This window comes from Dendrobates tinctorius, unplaced genomic scaffold (genome assembly GCF_039654945.1).
Source record: "Dendrobates tinctorius isolate UK_male_01 unplaced genomic scaffold, ASM3965494v1 ptg000236l, whole genome shotgun sequence".
In the NCBI taxonomy this organism is placed as follows: Eukaryota; Metazoa; Chordata; class Amphibia; order Anura; family Dendrobatidae; genus Dendrobates; species Dendrobates tinctorius.
The window spans coordinates 1,821,251-1,843,404 of record NW_027361903.1 but is presented as its reverse complement, the minus strand read 5'-3'; the positions used below and the strand labels follow the sequence as shown (position 1 = coordinate 1,843,404).

The window sequence follows — 22,154 nt, the reverse complement described above, 5'->3', positions numbered from 1 at the left end:
TCTCCCTCCCTTGTATACATGGCTCCGCTCCCACTCTCCCTCCCTTGTATATATGGCTCCGCTCCCACTCTCCCTCCCTTGTATATATGGCTCCGCTCCCATTCTCCCTCCCTTGTATATATGGCTCCGCTCCCACTCTCCCTCCCTTGTATATATGGCTCCGCTCCCACTCTCCCTCCCTTGTATACATGGCTCCGCTCCCACTCTCCCTCCCTTGTATATATGGCTCCGCTCGGCTCCCCCATCCTCCCCCATCATACTTACCCTCACATCGCTGACCTTCCTTCCCGTTGCTAAACTTCCCTCCCTGCATCTCGCGGCGCTTCAGCTCCTGTGCGGAGCGGTCACGTGCTACCGCTCATTAAGGTCTATAATAGAATAAATAGGTGATAGACATATTATATGTGGAGGCCAAAAAATCAGCGATTATAATGGCCATAAAATGATGATCAATAATATATATTGTATACCATGATCCACATAACTGAAACAGGACAATATAGGAAAACTGCACATTTACTAGAAACTACCCAAAAAGAACCAGCAGTCAAAAAATCCATAAAATTGCAATATTTATTGAATAATACTGAAAAATATGGACATACAGTGCATGGATGGGGAGGAACAGCAGATATAAAAGCACAGTGGTCATAGGGCCAGCCACACTGAAAGCACAACACCAGGAAAAAATGGTATGCAGAAAATGATTGCAAAACACTAGTAGTGAGGTCGGTCCTGTCCCTGACACGCGTTTCGGAGCCAAGAGGCTCCTTCCTCACTGCCTCCACTGCTTCCAGGTACATTATTGTAGCCATCAGCAATCCTAGTTACGATGCTCTTTGAGCATCAGTTCAGTTATGACCTTGTGTCCTTAATTGTCAGGGTATTTTTCCAGCTTAATCAAGGGCAGTAGCACTTGCTACATGATGATGTTTTAAAACACTCCTTGCTACATTATTCATTTATGTGTCCCTGACTTACTACTAGTGTTTTGCAATCATTTTCTGCATACCATTTTTTCCTGGTGTTGTGCTTTCAGTGTGGCTGGCCCTATGACCACTGTGCTTTTATATCTGCTGTTCCTCCCCATCCATGCACTGTATGTCCATATTTTTCAGTATTATTCAATAAATATTGCAATTTTATGGATTTTTTGACTGCTGGTTCTTTTTGGGTAGTTTCATTAAGGTCTATGAATATGGACGGCACACCTATGGGAGAGGAGTGGCGTCCATATTGATGACCTTAAATGAGCGGTACACTTGACTGCTCAGCGCTGGATGAAACCGTTGACAGGGACCGGTGAGTATCAGCTGCTGCACCGCCGCCAGCTCCCCTTGTGTCTGCGGACCGGCAAGGGCACTGCAACGGCCCGGTGCTGGGCCGTGGACCGGTGGTTGGGGGCCCCTGGTCTAAACGCTGTGTCTAACATCATGTCCTCACTATATCTGAAACTGAACCTGACAAAGACTGAACTCCTGGTGTTTCCTCCCTCTACTAATGTACCTATACCCGACATTGCCATTTCTGTGTGTGGCTCCACTATTACTCCCCAGCATCATGCCAGCTGTCTTGGGGTCATACTTGACTCTGAGCTTTCCTTTGCCCCCCACATTCGATCACTGGCTCGCTCTTGTCATCTGCACCTCAAAAACATTTCTAGAATTCGACCTTTTCTTACTTTTGACTCTGCAAAAACTCTTACTGTTTCTCGTCTCAACTATTGTAACTCCCTTCTAATCGCTCTCCCTCTTACCAAACTCTCCCCCCTCCAATCTGTCTTAAATGCTACAGCCACGATCATATTCCTCACCAATCGTTACACCGATGCCTCTACCTTGTGCCAGTCATTACACTGGCTACCCATCCAGTCCAGAATTCAGTATAAACTTATTACCCTCACCCACAAAGCCCTCCATGGCTCAGCACCACCCTACATCTCCTCCCTTGTTTCAGTATACCACCCTACCCGCGCCCTCCGTTCTGCTGATGACCTGAGGTTAGCATCCTCATTAATCAGAACCTCCCACTCCCGTCTCCAAGACTTTACACGTGCTGCGCCAATTCTTTGGAATGCACTTCCCAGGTCAATACGATTAGTCCCCAATCCCCACAATTTTAAGCGTGCCCTGAAAACGCATTTATTCAGACTGGCCTATTGCCTCAACACATTAACCTAATCTATCCCTCTGTGGCACAGCTAAAAGTTTTACCATAACCAGGTTCCCCGCATCATGTTCCCACATGCTTAATGCATCCATTAGCCCTCTGTGTCTGTACTGTTACACACTTAACATTATGGCTGGTCCATACAATCAGGGCAACTGTTACCACCCACCTTTCGTGTCTCCCTCTTTCCTCATAGACTGTAAGCTTGCAAGCAGGGCCCTCACTCCTCTTGGTATCTGTTATGATCTATGTGATTATTGTTATGCTGTAATGTCTATTGTCTGTACAAATCCCCTCTGAAATGTAAAGTGCTGCGGAATATGTCGGCGCTATAGAAATAACATTTATTATTATTATCACCAGACGCTGTGTCTCCTCCTTTTTGATGCTCTGCCAGGCCTTCACTGCGGTGGTTTTCAGTCGCTGTTTGTTTGTGGGCCTTTCTGTCTGAAGTTTAGTCTTTAACAAGTGAAATGCATGCTCCATTGGGTTGAGGTCAGGTGACTGACTTGGCCATTCAAGAATATTCCACTTCTTTGCTTTAATAAACTCCTGGGTTGCTTTGGCTTCATGTTTTGGGTCATTGTCCATCTGTAGTAGGAAACGACGACCAATCAGTTTGGCTGCATTTGGCTGGATGTGAGCACACAGTATGGCTCTGAATACCTCAGAATTCATTCGGCTGCTTCTGTCCTGTGTCACATCATCAATAAACACTAGTGACCCAGTGCCACTGGCAGCCATGCATGCCCAAGCCATCACACTGCCTCCGCCGTGTCTTACAGATGATGTGGTATGCTTTGGATCATGAGCTGTACCACGCCTTCGCCATACTTTTCTCTTTCCATCATTCTGGTAGAGGTTGATCTTGGTTTCATCTGTCCAAAGAATGTTCTTCCAGAACTGTGCTGGCTTTTTTAGATGTTTTTAAACAAAGTCCAGTCTAGCCGTTTGACTCTTGATTAGTGTTGAGCGATACCGTTCGATACCCAAAAAAATCGTATCGGATGGTATCGCCCGATACGAAAAAAATATCGGGTATCGCCGATTCCGATACCGGAAGTCCCATTCAAGTCAATGGGACTTCCGGTATCGGAATTTAAAAAAGGCCTTTATTTCCTTGTTGGCTAATTATACATAATTGAAAACAAATAAGAATCATGTAGAAAGCATTGTGGGAGGTGGAGGAGACATTAAAGGCATAGTGGTTTATTCAAATCACATGGCATAGCATTAATTCCAATTTTGTTTTTCAAGACGTTCGGAGTTAAAAAGATATTGACTATGTTAACCTTTTTATATTTTGTCAGATATGTATGTTTCACAACTTCCATGCTCTTCACCTTCTTTTGTACTTCTCCCACACTTTCTCCTTCATGATCCGCAGCAGTAGCATTTTTTTCATCAACTTTTTCTTCACCTTATTCATCTTCTTCTTCTTCATCTTCTTCCCATTAATTTTTTTTTTCCATTCTTCATATTCAGCTATTATTAATTTTCATATGCTATTTCTTCATCTTCTTCCTATTCTTCTTTGTCTTCATTTTCTTATGGTGACAGGCATTCCTGTAGTACTTATCTATAAAAGTTATAAGATTACACCTTACGTTCTGCCTGTCACTAAAGATTTACAACAGGATTTGTCCGCGTTCAGTTTGGCCTGCAGCAGCAGGCATTTTCCAGGGGCACCACGAGGAGGAACGGACTCACCCCCATTTACTGCTTAGTCTTTTTCTGCTTATAATTTTGATTTCTTCTATGCTGATTTTTAGTCTTATGCTTAATGTTCTTCTGCTTTCTGTTCTTCTGCTTTTGCTTCTTCTGCTTCTTGTTCTTCTGTCTTTTGTTCTGTATCTTGGTGGTTGTCTTCATGTTCTTTGTCCTCTTGGTCTTATTATTTAGGGTCATATTTCTGGTCTTCTTTGGTGTGGTCTTCTGGGTCGTCGTCATCAGGGTCGTCGTCATGGAGATCAATAAGGATTACCAAAGACAATTTCAAAAAGCTTGATCTTGGAAATGTAGCAGAAGGTACAAGAAGGCTGAGAAACTGCTGACAGTACTGGAACCCGTAGTGGCAGCAGAAGGAACAATAGCCAATGGCACTACTGAGGAACAGCTGATGCTGGACCCCGGTTACTATGCAGGAGGTACCTGTGCTAGAAACCACTACCAAGGACCAGCTGACGTTGCTGGACCTCTGATACCGAGATGGAGGCACCTAGGCCAAAGGCTCTGGCGAGAACCAGCAGACAGTGCTGGAACCCGGATGGGTAGCAGAAGGAACAAGAGCCAATGGCACTACCGAGGACCAACTGATTGTGATGGACCACGGTTACTAAGCAGAAGGTACCTGTGCTAAAAAGCACTACCAAGGACCAGCTGACGGTGCTGGACCTCGGATACTGAGATGGAGGCACCTAGGCCAAAGACACTGCCGAGAACCAGCTGATGGTGCTGGAACCCAGATGGGTAGCAAAAGCTACAAGAGCCAATGGCACTACCGAGGAACAGCTGATGTTGCTGGACCACGGTTACTAGGCAGGAGGTACCTGTGCTAGAAAGCACTACCAAGGACCAGCTGACGGTGCTGGACCTTCGGATACCGAGATGGAGGCACCTAGGTCAAAGGCTCTGGCGAGAACCAGCTGACAGTGCTGGAACCCGGGTGGGTAGCAGAAGGTACCCATCCAAAGCAAAGTAGCCAGGCCGCAAGCCGGCCGCAGTTACCGAAACCCACAGTCCTACAGGGGGTCCATGTCCCATTGACACTACGGATCCAGCCTTCAGTGCCAGTTCCCGCAGCCCACATAGGAGTCACCTAAACTGCAGGCACCGTAGAGTCCGTTAACCTGGCCGCAAGACGACAGGACAACAGATTGGTGGCATAGTGACCTTGACACTACCCGGAAACAGCTGGCATGCTGGAACCAGGCTGGGCAACAGGGAGTACCCGTGCCAAAGACACTGCCGAGCACCAACTGGCATTGTTGGAACCCAGGGACAATCATGGTGCAGGCTGAGGCCTACTTGGTGGTAGTTTTAGATTGTTTGTAGGCTACAACAGACTGTCAACGTGCTCCATTTAGGCATCTGTCTCCACTCTGTTTCCAGGATTTCACGTGACCACCAACACCGCCAGTTTATGCGTACAGCAGCCGTCTGCCCAATCCACTCGTGTTCCTGTGTTACTGGGGTTCTGTAATGTCAGCAGATCCCCTGATGTGTGTCTGCCAATGTCTCCTGCTCTGTCCAAATTCCCACCACTTGCAGTGGGAAGGTGGACAGCGCAGGAGACAGTGCCGGACACACATTGGGGGATCAGCTCACGTAACAGAACACCAGGAACACAGGAACAAGTGTGGAATGCGTGGACGGCAACTGTGAGCAGGAACTGGTGGTGTTGGAGGTCAGGGGAAATACTAGAGACAGAATGGAGACAGAGGCCAAATCAGAGAATGTTTAAATCTGAAGTAGTTACAATTTGGAGGCAGCAGCAGTTTGCCCTCCACACAGCAGGGGATCAGCTGACGTTACCGAACCCCATTTTCACATGAACGAGTGTATTTTTCTGTGTGGACAGCACTTCCGAACAACAACTAACGATGTTGGAGCCCAGGGATAGTCATTTTGTAGGCTGAGGCCTACTTGGAGGCAGTTTAAGATAAGACGTTGTTTGAATTTGGAGGCAGCAGGAGAGTTTGCCGTACACACAGCAGGGGATCAGCTGACGTTGCCGAACCCCACTTACACATGAACAAGTGTGTTTTTCTGTGTGGACAGCACTTCCGAGCACCAACTAGCGTTGTTGGAGCCCAGGGACAATCATGGTGCAGGCCGAGGCCTACTTGGTGGCAGTTTTAGATTGTTTGTAGGCTACAATAGACTGTCAACGTGCTCCAATTAGGCATCTGTCTCCACTCTGTTTCCAGGATTTCACGTGACCACCAACACCGCCAGTTTATGCGTACAGCAGCCGTCTGCCCAATCCACACGTGTTCCTGTGTTACTGGGGTTCTGTAATGTCAGCAGATCCCCTGATGTGTGTCTGCCACTGTCTCCTGCTCTGTCCACCTTCCCACCGCTTGCAGTGGGAAGGTGGACAGAGCAGGAGACAGTGGCGGACACACATTGGGGGATCTGCTCATGTAACAGAACACCAGGAACACAGGAACAAGTGTGGAATGCGCGGACGGCAACTGTGAGCAGGAACTGGCGGTTCTGGAGGTCAGGGGAAATACTAGAGACAGAGTGGAGACAGAGGGCAAATCAGAGAACATATTAAATCAGAGGTAGTCAGAAGTTGTAGGCAGCAGGAGAGTTTGCCGTACACACAGCAGGGGATCAGCTGACGTTACCGAACCCCACTTTCACATGAACGAGTGTTTTTTTCTGTGTTGGACAGCACTTCTGAGCACCAACTGGCGGTGTTGGAGCCCAGGGAAAATCAGGTAGTAGGCCGAGGCCTACTTGGAGCCAGGTGTAAATCTGAGGTTGTTTGACTGTGGAGGGAGCAGGACACTTTGCCATACACACAGCAGGGGATCAGCTGACGTTACCGAACCCCACTTACACATGAGCGAGTGTTTTGTCTGTGCGGACAGCACTTCTGAGCACCAACTGGCGGTGTCGGAGCCCAGGGAAAATCAGGTAGTAGGCCGAGGCCTACTTGGAGCCAGGTGTAAATCTGAGGTTGTTTGACTGTGGAGGGAGCAGGACACTTTGCCGTACACACCGCAGGGGATCAGCTGACGTTACCGAACCCCACTTACACATGAGCGAGTGTTTTGTCTGTGCGGACAGCACTTCTGAGCACCAACTGGCGGTGTCGGAGCCCAGGGAAAATCAGGTAGTAGGCCGAGGCCTGCTTGGTGGCAGTTTTCGATTGTTTCTAGACTACTACTAACTGTCAACATACTCCAATTAGGCCTCTGTCTTCACTCTGTTTCGAGTATTTCCTCTGGCTTCCAACCACGCCAGTTGCTGCTCTGAAATGCCGTCGGCACAACCCACACTTGTTCCTGTGTTACTGGGGTTCTGTAACAGCAGCTTCTCCCTAGAGGTGAGTCAGGCAATGTCTCCTGCTCTGTCCACTTTTCCACTACAAGTAGTGGGAATGTAGACAAAGCAGGAGACATTGCCGGACTCACCTCTGGAGATGAGCAGATGTTACAGGACCCAGGTAACACAGGAACAAGTGTGGATTATGCAGACGGCACTTGAGAGCAGAAACAGGCGGTGTTGTAGGCCGGAGGAAATACTCAAAACAGAGTGGAGACAGAGGGCAAATCAGAGAACATATTAAATCAGAGGTAGTCAGAAGTTGTAGGCAGCAGGAGAGTTTGCCGTACACACAGCAGGGGATCAGCTGACGTTACCGAACCCCACTTACACATGAGCGAGTGTTTTGTCTGTGCGGACAGCACTTCTGAGCACCAATTGGCGGTGTCGGAACCCAGGGAAAATCAGGTAGTAGGCCGAGGCCTACTTGGAGCCAGGTGTAAATCTGAGGTTGTTTGACTGTGGAGGGAGCAGGACACTTTGCCATACACACAGCAGGGGATCAGCTGACGTTACCAAACCCCACTTACACATGAACGAGTGTTTTGTCTGTGTGGACAGCACTTCTGAGCAACAACGGGCATTGCTGTAGCCCAGGAAATAAAGTTCAGGTCATAGAAACATGAACACAACAGGAGACCTGGATACTGTTGCCAGCCAATTATTTATTCTGGAAGAGGACTGGCAAATTCAGGTGAGATCCAGGCCTTGTTCATTTTCAGAAAAGTAAGCCGGTCAACATTATCGGCGGATAGTCGTGTGCGACAGTCTGTTACCACACCACCTGCAGCACTAAAGACATGTTCCGATAATACACTGGCAGCAGGGCAAGCCAGCACCTCCAATGCATACTGGCTAAGCTCTGGCCATGTATCCAGCTTAGAGACCCAATACTTGAACGGGGAAGAGCCGTCTGGGAGTACACTAACAGGGCAAGACAAGTAGTCTGTCACCATCTAACGGAAACGTTGCCTCCTGCTGACTGGAGACGTCTGTGATGGTGTAGCCGTTTGTGGCGGTCCCACAAAACTTTTCCACATTTGGGCCATACTGGCCTTGCCTTGTCCTGTGGCACTGCCTCTGCTACCTCTTTGTGCAGAGCTTCCTCCACTGCCTCTACCCACATGGCTGCTTTGAAAAGCACTACCAGCAACACTTGCGGGGGGAATGGAGAACATGATGGCCTGCACAAGTGTTTCTTGGTACTCCCGCATTTTTCGCTCCCGGTTCAACTGTGGTATGAGGCTTTGTAAGTTGTCCCCTTAGCGAGGATCTAGGAGGGTGTACACCCAATAATCAGCCGTGTGGAGAATGTTGGTGATGCGGCGGTCATTTAACAAGCACTGCAGCATGAAATCAACCATGTGCTGCAGACTGCCAACTGGACTGGAAACGCTGTCCCCAGCTTGAGGCAGCATCTCAGCCTGCTAAGCATCACCCCACCCTCGCTGTACACACTGACTACTAGAGCCTTGTGTACCTCCCTCCTCTGGAGAGATGTGTTCCTCCTCCTCCATGGACTCCTCGTCATCCTCCTCACTAAGTGTCCCCTGCCTGGGCCTTTGTGTGGAGGCACGTTGCGCAGACTTGCCAGAAGCAGATGGCATTTCTGACTCCTCATCCTCGACCTCTTCAAAAACCTCCTCACTTAGTGCTTGTAAGGTTTTTTAAAGCAGACAGATAAGGGGGACAGTCATGCTGACTAGTGCATCATCTGCACTGGCCATCCGCGTGGAGTCATCGAAGGCACGCAAAACTTGGCAGATGTCCCTCATAGTGGCCCACTCAGTGGTGGTGAAGTGTGTCCGGCGCACAGTGCGACTTGTTTGCGCCTGATGCAGCTGGTACTCCATTACTGCTGCCTGCTGCTCACACAACCGCTCCAACATATGTAATGTTGAATTCCACCTGGTGGGGAGGTCACATATGATGCGATGTTCTGGCAGGCGGAATTGGCGTTGCAGAGATGCAATGTGCGATCTTGCCATGCTGGAACGCCGCAAGTGAGCACACTCTAGGCGAACCTTGTGCAGCAGTGCATCAAGATCCGGATAGTCCCTCAGAAAGCTCTGCACGACCAAATTGAGCACGTGTGCCAGACATGGTTTGTGAGTGAGGTTGCCTAGGCCCAGAGCTGCCACTAGATTTCGGCCATTGTCACTCACTACCAAACCTGGCTGGAGATTCGCTGGCACAAACCACACATCGCTCTCCTGCTTGATGGCATTCCAGAGCTCCTGTGCTGTGTGGCTACGATTCCCCAAAGAAATTAATTTAAGGACGGCCTGTTGACGTTTGGCCACACCTGTGCTCATATCTGGCCTAACAGGCTCATGCAGTGCTGATTCCGAGGAACTAGAGTTGGAGGAGGACTCAATATGTACAGACTGCATTCCTGCAATCCTTGGAGTTGGCAGAATACGTACAGAGCCACTCTCCAGATTTGTACCCGGCTCTACAACATTGACCCAATGGGCAGTGAGGGAAAGGTATCGTCCCTGTCCATGGCTACTGGTCCACGCATCGGTGGTCAGGTGGACCTTGCTACTGACAGCGTTTAGTAGCGCATTTTTAATTTTTACCTCCACATGCTTTTGCAGGGCAGGGACGGCTTGCCTGCTGAAATAAAAGCGGCTGGGTACATTGTATTGTGGAACTGCCAATGACATCAAGTTCCGGAAGGTGTCAGTCTCCACCAGCCTGAATGACAGCATCTCAAGGGCCAGTAGTTTGGCAATGCCGGCATTCAGAGCCAGTGCTCGGGGATGGTTTGCCGAGTATGGCTGCTTTTTCTCCCATGCCTGTGCTACTGATTGCTGGTGAGTGGCCTGGGAGTGTGCTGATGACTGAGAACGTGGTTCAGTGGGTGGAATTTCACTGGGTCTCTGGACAACAGTGGTAGAGGTTCTTCCATGGCGTTCCAGTGAGGAAGCCGAACCAGCTGTGTGTGAGCTGGAGGAAGAGGCCCCAACACGAGCTGAAGAGGTGGTAGGTGCTGCTGAATGTTGGCCTACATCTTCAGTGTGTCTGTGTAACTCCACCTCGTGCTTGGTACGCACATGTTTCCACATATTTGTGGTATTGAGGTTGCTCACATTTTCCCCTCGTTTAACTTTCTGATGACACAGCTTGCATTTGACAAAGCAAATGTCATCTGCAACTGTGTCAAAAAAAGACCACGCACTGCAAGTTCTGGGAGCGCCCGTTTTCTGTTTTGGAAGAGGATTGCTCCTCACAGGTGCCAAAGTGGAGGCTACAGGCAACCAAGTCTGCCCCCGCCCTCTCCCTCCTCTTTTGACCGTTCGGGGAATCTCTTCCTCAGAGCTGCTCCCACCACCTTCCTGTGGCTGACGCCATGATGGGTCAAGGGCCTCATCATCTCCACTCCCCTCTTCAAGCACCGGCTGGTCCTGGGTTGTCTCGCCAGCACCAGAAATTGGCAACTGAGTCTCATCATCATCAGATGAGCACTGAGGTGTGCTGACAATAGGCACTGGCCCACCCGCCTCTTCAGATTCAGAGGGACAAAGCAGTTGCGCATCACTGCATACTCCCTCTTCTTCACGCTCTAGAATGCTGCTTGGCTGGCCACCTCTTTCCAAGCCAACAGATTCTGAGAACAGAAGTAAAGATTGAGATGGCTCCTGTCCAGGGCTCTCAGACTGCCTGGGCAATTTGGCAGGTGGTGAAGAGACAGATGGTTGCTCTTCAGTGCTCTGGCCTTGGGAGGATGCGGAAGTCATTGAAGTGGATGCGTTAGCTGCCATCCGACAACGGCTTCAATTTGTTCGTCACGCAGCAGTGGGGTACGGCGAGGTCCTACAAAGCTGCGCATGAAGGACTGTTGCCTGGTAAAAGTGGGGGATACCGGGTCACTGGTGGCCACAGCAGACACCGAATCCCCACGTCCTCTCCCTGCTGAATCCCCCCGTCCTCTCCCTGCTGAAACTCCACGGCCACGACCACGTGCCTTACTCCCTGCCTTCTTCATCTTGGTAGACTGATAAAGATAGGCAGAAAAGTAAAAAAGGGGGGGCTTAGTGTTCTTATTCCTGAACACCTGCTAACCAGTATAAGAAACACTAGTTTGGCTAAGAGTGTGTGTACTACACTTTAATATGATCTAATGTGGCCTACACAACTGTAAAGTGCAGTGTTTGGTGAACTTTATTTCCTTTTTTTTTGGGGGGGGGAAGAAAAGGATGTGACCAAAGTTTGAAAGCTATAGTATCACAAAATTTTTGGAGCGATTACAATGCAGGAAGCTAACCTACAATGCAATCGATGAGGCTCCAAAAAATAGGGTGATACTAGTCTGGCTGGCCCTGAAGGGCACAAGCCAGCAAAAAGGCTCCTCTATCTAATCCTATATAGTGTTTGCAACCAACCAATGACAATGGATGCGTATGGAAGCACACTAATATAGGAGCAAAAATCTGGCTAAATTTGCTGCAAAAAAAGGACTATGTATGAGGCAGTGATGCACGCTGAGCGGATTACAACCAGCGGTGGCTGTAGAACACACTGCAACGTGAGCTGCACTCACACACAGAGAGACCTATCAGATAGCCAAAAACAGTGCAGAGAAATGGGCTATAGCACTGAAAGGCTGCTGAAAGGCTCCACTGTCCACTCCTTTAGTGTTTGCAACCAACGTATATGGATACGTATGGAAGCACACTATACAGGAGAAAAAAAAAGCAGCAATAAAAGAAAAATGTGTATGAGGCAGAGACACACGCTGGGCGGCCTACAAGCAGACGTGCCTGCAGGACACACTACACAGCGTGGGTCTGCACTCACACAGCCCTTGCAGACAGCTATTAAAACAGCGCTGCTGGGCTACAAAAATGCTACAGTGGTGGATTATGTAGCCTGGGTAGAGCAATAGATATGTTTGATGATCGCTATTTCTAACTGTCCCTCACAGTCTTCAACAGCAGCCTGTCCCTAACTGAATTCACAGCAGAGTGAACCCGAAATGGCGGCTGCTGCGGTTTTTATAGTGCATCATGACATCATTTCAGCAGCCAATCACAGCCATGCCAGTAGTTAACATGCCTACATGCCTAACAGGATGTGCCCACACTTCTGAGGATCCCCATTGGCTGAATCAAATCGAGCGGGCTCCTAGCATTATGGGAACTTCCGATTCCGGTATTCGATATGAAAAAAGTATCGGAACTAAGTATCGGAATTCCGATACAGCTAATATCGGCCGATACCCGATACTTGCGGTATCGGAATGCTCAACACTACTCTTGATGCTTATGAGTGGCTTGAACCGTGCAGTGAACCCTCTGTATTTACTTTCATGCAGTCTTCTCTTTATGGTAGATTTGGATATTGATACACCTCCTGGAGAGTGTTGTTCACTTGGTTGGCTGTTGTGAAGGGGTTTCTCTTCACCATGGAGACTATTCTGCGATCATCCACCACTGTTGTCTTCCGTGGGCGCCCAGGTCTTTTTGCATTGATGAGTTCACCAGTGCTTTCTTTCTTTCTCAGGATGTACCAAACTGTAGATTTTGCCACTCCTAATGTTGTAGCAATTTCTCGGATGGGTTTTTCTGTTTTTGCAGCTCAAGGATGGCTTGTTTCACCTGCATGGAGCGCTCCTTTGACCGCTTGTTTCCTTCACAGCAAAACCTTCCAAATGCAAGCACCACACCTCCAATCAACTCCAGGCCTTTAATCTGCTTAATTGAGAATGACATAACGAAGGGATTGCCCACACCTGTCCATGAAATAGCCTTGGAATCAATTGTCCAATTACTTTTGGTCTCTTTAAAAACAGGGTGGCACATGTTAAGGAGCTGAAACTCCTAAACCCTTCATCCAATTTTAATGTGGAGACCCTCAAATGAAAGCTGAAAGTCTGAACTTCAACTGCATCTGAATTGTTTTGTTTAAAATTCATTGTGGTAATGTCTAGAACCAACTTAAGAAAAGTGTTGTCTGTCCAAATATATATGGACCTAACTGTAGATACAGTACCTTGAAAAAAGTCTTCATGCCCCATGAACTTTTCCACATATTTTCACGTTACACCAATAAACTTATGGGGCCGGAGGAGCTGAGCAGACGGATATATGTATATTTAAGTATATAACCTGTGTATTAATCATTAATCCTCTGCTCTTTCTGGGATTTTTGGTCCCGTGTCCGGTCTTAGCAGTGACTGACAGCTTTCATTTGTATAAGCATTCATACACAGCTTGCTGTCAGTCACTGCTAGGACCGGACACGGGACGAAAAATCCCAGAAAGAGCAGAAGATTAACGATTAATACACAAACTGTAACCCTGATGGGTGTGGACCCTCTGCGCCACATGCTGGGCTTACCCTGGAGGAGTGTGACTAGGCTGCTACCTGGTCTTTACTAGCACCTCTCATGAGGAGGATAGGCTTGGGCCACCAGATGGCACTCCGGGGCAGTGTTCACACCAGCAGCAGCTGACCTATGGGTCAGAGCAGGTATTCAAGGTACCCAGGGGTGAGACTGCAGAGTAGTCAGACTGTCAGGAGCCAGGGTCAGGTACAGACCGATCAGAACAGATGAGTAGACAAGCTGGGTCGATAAGGGGAGACTTTACAGAGTTAGACCTTAGGGGGAAGGTAGAGGCAAGGGACAAGAGACACTAGAACCTAAGCTCAGGTATGGAGGGCTGCCTGATATCACCTGCTGGTTGGTGATTGGCTGGGGAATCCACACCCTGCATGATACAGCACGGTAACATTCCTGCAGAATCTGGCCGCACTCCCCTACAGCCACGTGGAGAAATTAGGGATGTGCAGTTGGAAGTGCTGCCTGAGGAGTTAATCCACAATGGTAAGCAGAGCGGCGAATGCAGCGAGTAGCAAAGTGTCGGGAACGCATGCGAGTTTCCACTGTGACAAAACTCCCCCTTATATCCCCCTTCCATTTTGGCCAGGCCGACAGACTCTTTTCAAGAATGAACTCTCATCAGAATCAAAGTCCTTAACATCAAACACTTTCAAGTGAACCACAAGGACAGAAGGAACTGACAGAGGCAGAAGGGACCCAGCAGACTTGTTTCTGGAGGACTTGCGTGTACCCACAAGGCTGACCAGCTTGGATTTGTGTCCCCTGGGCATTCTTCTACTCCTCTTAGCCGAAGCAACCAACTCTGCAGAGGAATGTCCCTTTGAAGGACAGGAGCCTAATCCCTCTAAATTAAATCCTCAGTGACTGATCACCCCCAGAAGTCGCATCATTAGTACATTAAGTCCACATGGGTGTAATTTCTTCTCAGTATAACCACAGCTGTTCTGAGAAGTACTCAGATGTTTGAGAAAATTTGTGATCAAACAGCATCATGAAAACTAAGGAACCAAGCACACAGGTCATCGATAAAGCTGTGGAGAAGAGTAAAGCAGGGTTAGGTTATAAAAAATAGCCCAAGCTCTGAACATCTCACGGAGCAGTGTGCAATCTATCATCCAAAAATGGAAATAGTATGGCAAAACTGGAAACCTACCAAGACATGGCTGTCCATCTAACCTGACATCCCAAACAAGTTGAACACTAATGAGAGAAGCAGCCAAGAACGGGCCACCATCAGTCAGAATCTGCCCAGAAGCCGATATCCAGCTGCTGGGCAAAGAGCAGAAATGTGGTTAATAAGGGGCAGAAGTCTGGAGACTAAGAGGCAGGAGCGTGGAGACTAAGAGGCAGGAGCGTGGAGACTAAGAGGCAGGAGCGTGGAGACTAAGGGGCAGGAGCGTGGAGACTAAGGGGCAGGAGCGTGGAGACTAAGGGGCAGGAGCGTGGAGACTAAGGGGCAGGAGCGTGGAGACTAAGGGGCAGGAGCGTGGAGACTAAAGGGCAGGAGTATGGAGAATAAGGGGACTGTGAGGGCCATTGTAAAACCTTCATCTTGCGCCTTTTGAGGTCATCTATTGTGGATTTTGATGTGTGTTTAGGGTCATCATCCATTTGCAGAAGTCATCCTCTTTTCACCTTCAGCTTTTTTACAGGTGTTATGTTTGCATCAAGAATTTGGTGAAATGTCATTGAATTCTTTCTTCCCTCTACCCGTGAAATGTTCCTCATGCCATTGCCTGCAACATAACCCCAAAGCATGATTGATCTACCCCCATACTTAATTCTGTGCCATTTTTTCTTCACACATACCTTTGATCATTGAGGCTAAAGAGTTCTATTTTAACCTCATTGATCCACACGACTTGTTTCCAAATTTTATCAGGCTTGTTTAGATGTTCTTTTGCATACTTCTAATGCTGAATTTTATGTGAGGATGCAGGAGAGGTTTTCTTCTGATGACTCTTCCATGAAGGCCATATATGTGCAGGTGTCTCCGAATAGTAGAACAATGTACCACAACTCCAGAGCCTGCTAAATCTTTCTGAAGTTCTTTTGAAGTCAAGAGGTGTGAAGAATGGCACCAGAAAGATCAATCAGAATCTCACCGCTGCCACCACATATGTTGAACCCGCACTGATTCAATGATTTGCCTCTCTAGCAGTCCTATGAGCAGCTCACTAAAATTTAGCTTCGTCTTCCAGTACTTATCTTGACCTTGACTGTTCCTGTTAACTGCAATTTCTTAATCACATTTCAAACTAGGAAATTGCAACTTGAAAACATTTTGCTATCTTCTTATAGCCTTCTCCTGCTTTGTGGGCCTCCACCATTTTCATTTTCAGAGTGCTAGCCAGCTGCTTAGAAGAACCCATGGTTGCTGTTTTTTGGCAGAAGGGTAGAGGAGGCTGGGTTTCTAAAAAGCTGGGAAATTTGAATCACTTGACCTTTCCTATTGATGGTAGTGAATGTGACGACACGGCATTTTTTTTTCTTAATTAGGACAGACATATTTTTCTTCACTGGGTCAAGAGACATAAGCCATTGTTCATATGAACTTAAACATTGACTCTTAAATTGATTAGTGTGTTGTTACCTTTGAAGGACAGGGACGCAGTGTCATTGAACAATCGATGTTTGCTAATATGTTGATTACCCTTTGTATAAGTCCATGTAGCTTATTGACCTGACATTGAAGGACAAACTATGCAGATTGATTAAATGCTCAAACAATGAGAGTTGACTTCATCCCACCTTCCCCCCTGAACTATGGATGATGGCCTGATGGACAGTTGTGGGTATAAAAAGGGACCTTTATTCTTCTGCAAAGAGACTCTACAGAAAAGCAGCCATGACACCATGTCAGCTGTGCTTAATTAAACTGATAGGACGTGTTCTGTAAAGGCACACACCTGTCTATGTAAGACCTCACAGTGTGCAGTGCATGTCAGACCAAATGAGAATCATGAGGTCAAAGAAACTTGACAAGGAGCTCAGAGTCAGAATGCAATGTTCACAAAGTTCCATAAAGTCAAATATCACTGCAGCTCTCCACCAGTCAGGCTTTTATGGCAGAGTGGCCTCTCCTCAGTGCAAGACATATGAAAGCCCGCATAGAGATTGCTAAAAAAACACATGAAGGACTCCCAGACTATGAGAAATAAGATTCTCTGGTATGATGAGACGAAGACAGAACTTTTTGGTGATAATTTTAAGCCTTATGTGTGGAGAAAACCAGGCATTGCTTATCACCTGCCCAATACAATCCCAACAGTGAAACATGGTGGTGGCAGCACCATGCTATGGGGGTGTTTTTCAGCTGCAGGGACAGGACGACTGGTTGCAATTGAAGGAAACATGAATGCGGCCAAGTACAGAGACATCCTGGATGAAAACCTCTTCCAGAGTGCTCTGGACCTCAGACTTGGCTGAAGGTTCACCTTCCAACAAGACACTGACCCTAAGCACACAGCTACAATAACAAAAGGAGTGGCTTCAGAACAACTCTGTGACCATTCTTGACTGGCCCAGCCACAGCCGTGACCTAAACTCAACTGAGCATCTCTGGAGAGACCTGAGAATGGCTGTCCAACAACGTTCACCATCCAACCTGACGGAACAGGAGAGGATCTGCAGGAAGAATGGCCGAGGATCCCCAAATCCAGGGGTGAAAAACTTGTGGCATCATTCCCAAGAAGACTCATGGCTGTACTAGCTCCAAAGGGGCGTCTACTCAATACTGAGCAAAGGGGCTGAATACTTATGACCATGGGAGATTTCAGTTTTTCTTTTTTAATAAATTTGCAAACATTTCTACATTTCGGTTTTTTTCAGTCCAGATGGGGTGCAGAGTGTACATTAATGAGGACAAATGAACTTTTTTGAATTTACCAAATGGCTGCAATGAAACAAAGAGTGAAAAATTTAAAGGGGTCTGAATACTTTCCCTACCCACTGTATCAGTCATGGCTGAAAGTGTTGAGTGTTGTCACCCTTGGAATTATATTTCTCCCAGAAAATTATTACAATTACACATGTTTTGTCATCTACACGTTTATTTCCTTTGTGTGCATTGGAACACAAAAAGATAGAGACTAAAAGGCAAATTGGGCATAATTTTATACAAAACCCCTAAAATGGGAGGTCAAAATTGTTGGCACCCTCAACTTAATATTTGGAACAAATAACTGCAGTCATTCACTTCCTATAACCATCGACAAGCTTCCTACGCGTCTCAGCGGAAGTTTGGAGTAAGAAAATACCAAGCTGCACTCTGGAATGTTAAGAATGGTAAATCTAGAAAATTGGGACTACATTACTACCATTGAAAATAGGTAAGTGCTATATTATGTACATATGGAACTTTAGAAAACTGGAACTGCAATATTGCTAAAGGAAAATATACAGTAAAACGAAGGCACTTATCACATAAATTGGCCAATGTATGAGCCCAACTGTCATCGTCAAGGCGTATCTTATAGTTGGGTCCCTGTCCCGATAAGACACCTCTCTTGGACAAAAAAAGCCTACAATATATGTGGCAGGAAGGAAACATCTAATTAAAACTACCTGAGGTTGATGGTAGAGGGAGTAAGACTACTTTTCTTTTGCAAACTGCTCCTGGTGTCATATTTGAAGGCGCTTCTCCCAACAGCAATTTTAATATCTCTCCACAGGTGATCAATTTGAATTAGATCCAGACTCATTGCTGCCACTTCAGAACTCTCCAGAGCTTTGTTTACATCCATTTCTGGGGGCTTCTTTCGGGGAGTCATTGTCCTGCTGGAAGACCCATGATCTAGGATGCAAACCCAGCTTTCGGACACTGGGCACTACATTGCACCCAAAATCCTTTGGTAATCTTCAGTTTTCATGATGCCTTGCACCCATTCAAGGCACGCAGTGCCAAAGACAACAAAACAACCACAAAACATCTTTGAACCTCCACCATATTTGACTGAAGGTATGGTTTTCTTTTCTTTGTAGGTCTCCTTCTGTTTTTAATAAACAGTAGAATGATGTGCTTTACCAAAAAGCTCTATCTTGGTCTAATCTGTCCATAAGATGCTTTCCCAGAAAAAGTTTGACTTGCGTACATTTTGGCAGTCTGCAGTGAAGCTTTTTTATGTCTCTGTGTCAGCAGTGGGGTAATCTTGGGTCTCCTGCCATAGCGTTTCATTTCATTCACATGTGGATGGATAGTCTGTGCTGACACTGATGCACCCACCATCTGAACTATCTTGCATTGCGATCTTTCATCAATTTTTTTCTGCCGTTCACATCCAGCGAGATTAGCTCATTGCCATGGGTTGTAAACAAAGGAACATCAAGATCTCTGGAGATGGACTTGTAACCTTGAGATTGTTGATATTTTTCCACAAATTGTGGTTCTCAAGTCCTCAGACAGTTCTCTTCTCTTTCTGTTCTCCATGCTTAGTGTTGTACACACAAAAACACACAATGCGAAGACTGAGTTGACTTCTCCCCATTTTATCTGGATTCAGGTGTGATTTTCATATCGCCCACACCTGTTACTTGCCATGGGTGAGTGTGAATGAGCATCATGTGCTTGAAACAAAGTTGTGTAACCACAATTTTGGAAAGGTGCCAACAATTTTGCTTGGCCCGTTTTTTTTTTTTTTGTGTGAAATTGTGATCCACTTTGCCTTTTTTTGCTCTGTTTTTTTGTGTTGTTTCAATTCACATTAAGGGAAACACACCTGTATGTAACAAAACAAGTGTAATTGCAATAATTTTCTGGGAGAAATACTTCATTTTCTGGAACTATTTCAAGGGTGCCAACACCTTCGGCCATGACTATCTATGTATCTATCTATATTATTCCCTCCATACAGCACTCTGTGTGTATACCACCCCGGTAGATAGTCCTGTATATATAATCATGTATATATTGCTTACAGGAGTCGTGAACTTTGTGACTTGTAACCACCTGAGAGCCATCAAGTATTACACAGACAGCATCACCGACTCCAACACCTTCACCAGCTACCCCTGCTCCAGCTGGAGCGCCTACCAGGCGGTGAGTGAGGTCTACACTGCTGCAGTATGTGGTTGAGCTGTAGTATCTTCTAGTACCTAGGATGGAAGCTCTTTCGCTCAGTTCCTTCTTGCCTGTGCATTATGTTCTGGTGTGTAATAAACATTGATATCATGTCATCTCCATATTCCAGGGCAGCTGCAAAACCTGCCCCAACGCCGGCTGTCCGAAGATGGGACACTATGCTGATACGTACCGCGGCGTCACCTCGTCTAGCCAAGTCTTTTATCTGACAACTCCATAATCACTCACTGCCTCTTCAATAGTAAGTAATCAATATTGGGAACATGGAATGGTCATTTCTCCAGAACAATGGATCTGGGTCCTCCAGTAAAATGAATTTGTGTCCTCCATTAGACTTGATCTGGGTCATTCAGCACAAATGGGTATTGGTGCTCCAATACAATGGGTCTAAGTTCGTATGTAGATCTAGGTGCTCCTTAAAATGGAAGTGGTGAGTTCTCCTTCAATGGAAGTCTTCAAACAGAGGCTGGACAGACATCTGACTGGGATGATTTAGCGAATCCTGCTTTGAGCAGGGGGTTGGACCAGATGGCCCAGGAGGTCCCTTCCAACTCTACGATTCTATGATTCTAGGTTCTTGGTCCTCTAGTAGAAGGGATCTTGGCCATCCAGTAGGATATATCTAAGTCCTCCAGTAGAATGAATCTGAGTCTCCACATACAATGGATCTGGGCCCTCTAGGAGAACAGATCTCAGTCCTCCAGTAGAATGAATCTGGGCCCTGACGTAGCATGGATCTTGGTCCTTCAGTAGTTGGTTCTTCAGTGGATGCTGGGAAAGGTATGATGTTATAGTCGGAGCTAACACTTTCTCATCTGGCTACATTTGTGGCTATAGCATGGACAGAAGATAGTCCTCCTGTAGAGGCAAAAATAAGGAGAGTGGGCTGGTCTTTCTGTAGAGGAAGAAGCTGGTCTATGAGTAGTGGAAGCCGATGGCCTTTAAAGTAGTAGAAGAAGCTGGTCCTCCAGTAGCAGAAAAGGCCGCCCTCCAACAGAGTTAAGCGGGAGTAACACATAGCAATCTTGCTAGCGAGATCGCTGCTGAGTCACAACTTTTGTGACATAACAGCGATCTCACCAGCGAGATTGCTATGTGTGACAGCGATCAGCGACCGGCCCCCCTGCCGGTATCGCTGATCACTGCAAGAAACCTCTGGACATATTTTTCGTCGCTGGTCTCCCGCTGGCCAGCACACATCGCTGTGTGTGACAGGCGGGAGACCAGCGATCAGCTGTAAAAAATAATAAAAAAAATAAAAAATATAGTTATTCTCACCTTCCGACGCCCCGCGCAGCATTCCCGCCTCTCTCCACGCTCCGGTCCCAGTAATCCTTTGCACGAATGACCGCGAGACGTCGCGCTGCCGCGAGACCGTGACATTCTCGCGGTCATTCTCGCAAAGGATTACTGGGACCGTAGCGTGGAGAGAGACGGGAAGGCTGCGCGGGGTGTCGGAAGGTGAGAATAACAATATTTTTTATTTTAATTCTATTTTTTTACAGGGATATGGCAACAGCGCTAAGGAACACAGCGATGCCGGGTGCTCGGCATCGCTGTGCTGATCGCTGGTGAAGCTGTCTGTGTGACAGCTCACCAGCGATCACATAGCGACTTACCAGCGATCCTGACACGTTGATATCGTTGTCGGGATCGCTGGTAAGGTGCTATGTGTGACTCCAGCTTTAGGGACCGGTCCATGAATGAGGGAGGTTCTGTTTTCCCTATATAAACAGGCGAATACAGTATAAACAGCCATTGCATGTGCAGATTTTTAATGATTTGACTTTATTATATTATTTATTATATTTTAGGCTTTTCTCGGATTCTGGATAAAGGCTTTATGGCTTCGGAGCTGCTTCACACCGTCTGTTATAATTATATCTTTATTATTTTTTTTCATCCTCTTCTAAGTATTGACATTGTGACCAGTTTTGGCTCCATCTACCATATAATTAAAGTTACAGTTGTCAATGCCATCTACTGTTCTGCCTGTGGTGTGTTACATTTATTGGTGCTGATAATAATAATTAATTTTATTTCTATAGCGCCGACATATGCCGCAGCACTTTACATTTCAGAGGGGACTTGTACAGACGATAGACATTACAGCATAACAATAATCACATAGATCATAACAAATACCAAGAGGAGTGAGGGCCCTGCTCGCAAGCTTACAGTCTATGAGGAAAGAGGTAGACACGAAAGGTGGGTGGTAACAGTTGCCCTGATTGTATGGACCAGCCATAATGTTAAGTGTGTAACAGTACAGACACAGAGGGCTAATGGATGCATAAAGCATGTGGGAGAATGATGCGGGGAACCTGGTTATGGTAAAACTTTTGGCTGTGCCACACAGGGATAGATTAGGTTAATGTGTTGAGGCGATAGGCCAGTCTGAATAAATGCATTTACAGGGCACGCTTAAAATTGTGGGGATTGGGGACTAATCGTATTGACCTGGGAAGTGCATTCCAAAGAATTGGGGCGGCACGTGTA

General features: G+C 46.9%; 1 protein-coding gene across 1 annotated transcript in view; it reads left to right on the top strand.

Annotated features, from left to right (window-relative positions):
- The window catches only part of LOC141060374 (pancreatic triacylglycerol lipase-like), a 230,447-nt gene extending 208,892 nt beyond the window's left edge, over window positions 1-21,555 (top strand). The window contains exons 15-17 of the mRNA XM_073556580.1: window positions 19,495-19,613; window positions 19,765-19,896; window positions 21,470-21,555. Coding sequence (XP_073412681.1) covers window positions 19,495-19,613; window positions 19,765-19,875 — 230 coding nt within the window. The 3' untranslated portion in view covers window positions 19,876-19,896; window positions 21,470-21,555. The remainder of the gene's footprint in view (window positions 1-19,494; window positions 19,614-19,764; window positions 19,897-21,469) is intronic.
- The last annotated feature ends 599 nt before the right edge of the window (window positions 21,556-22,154 follow it).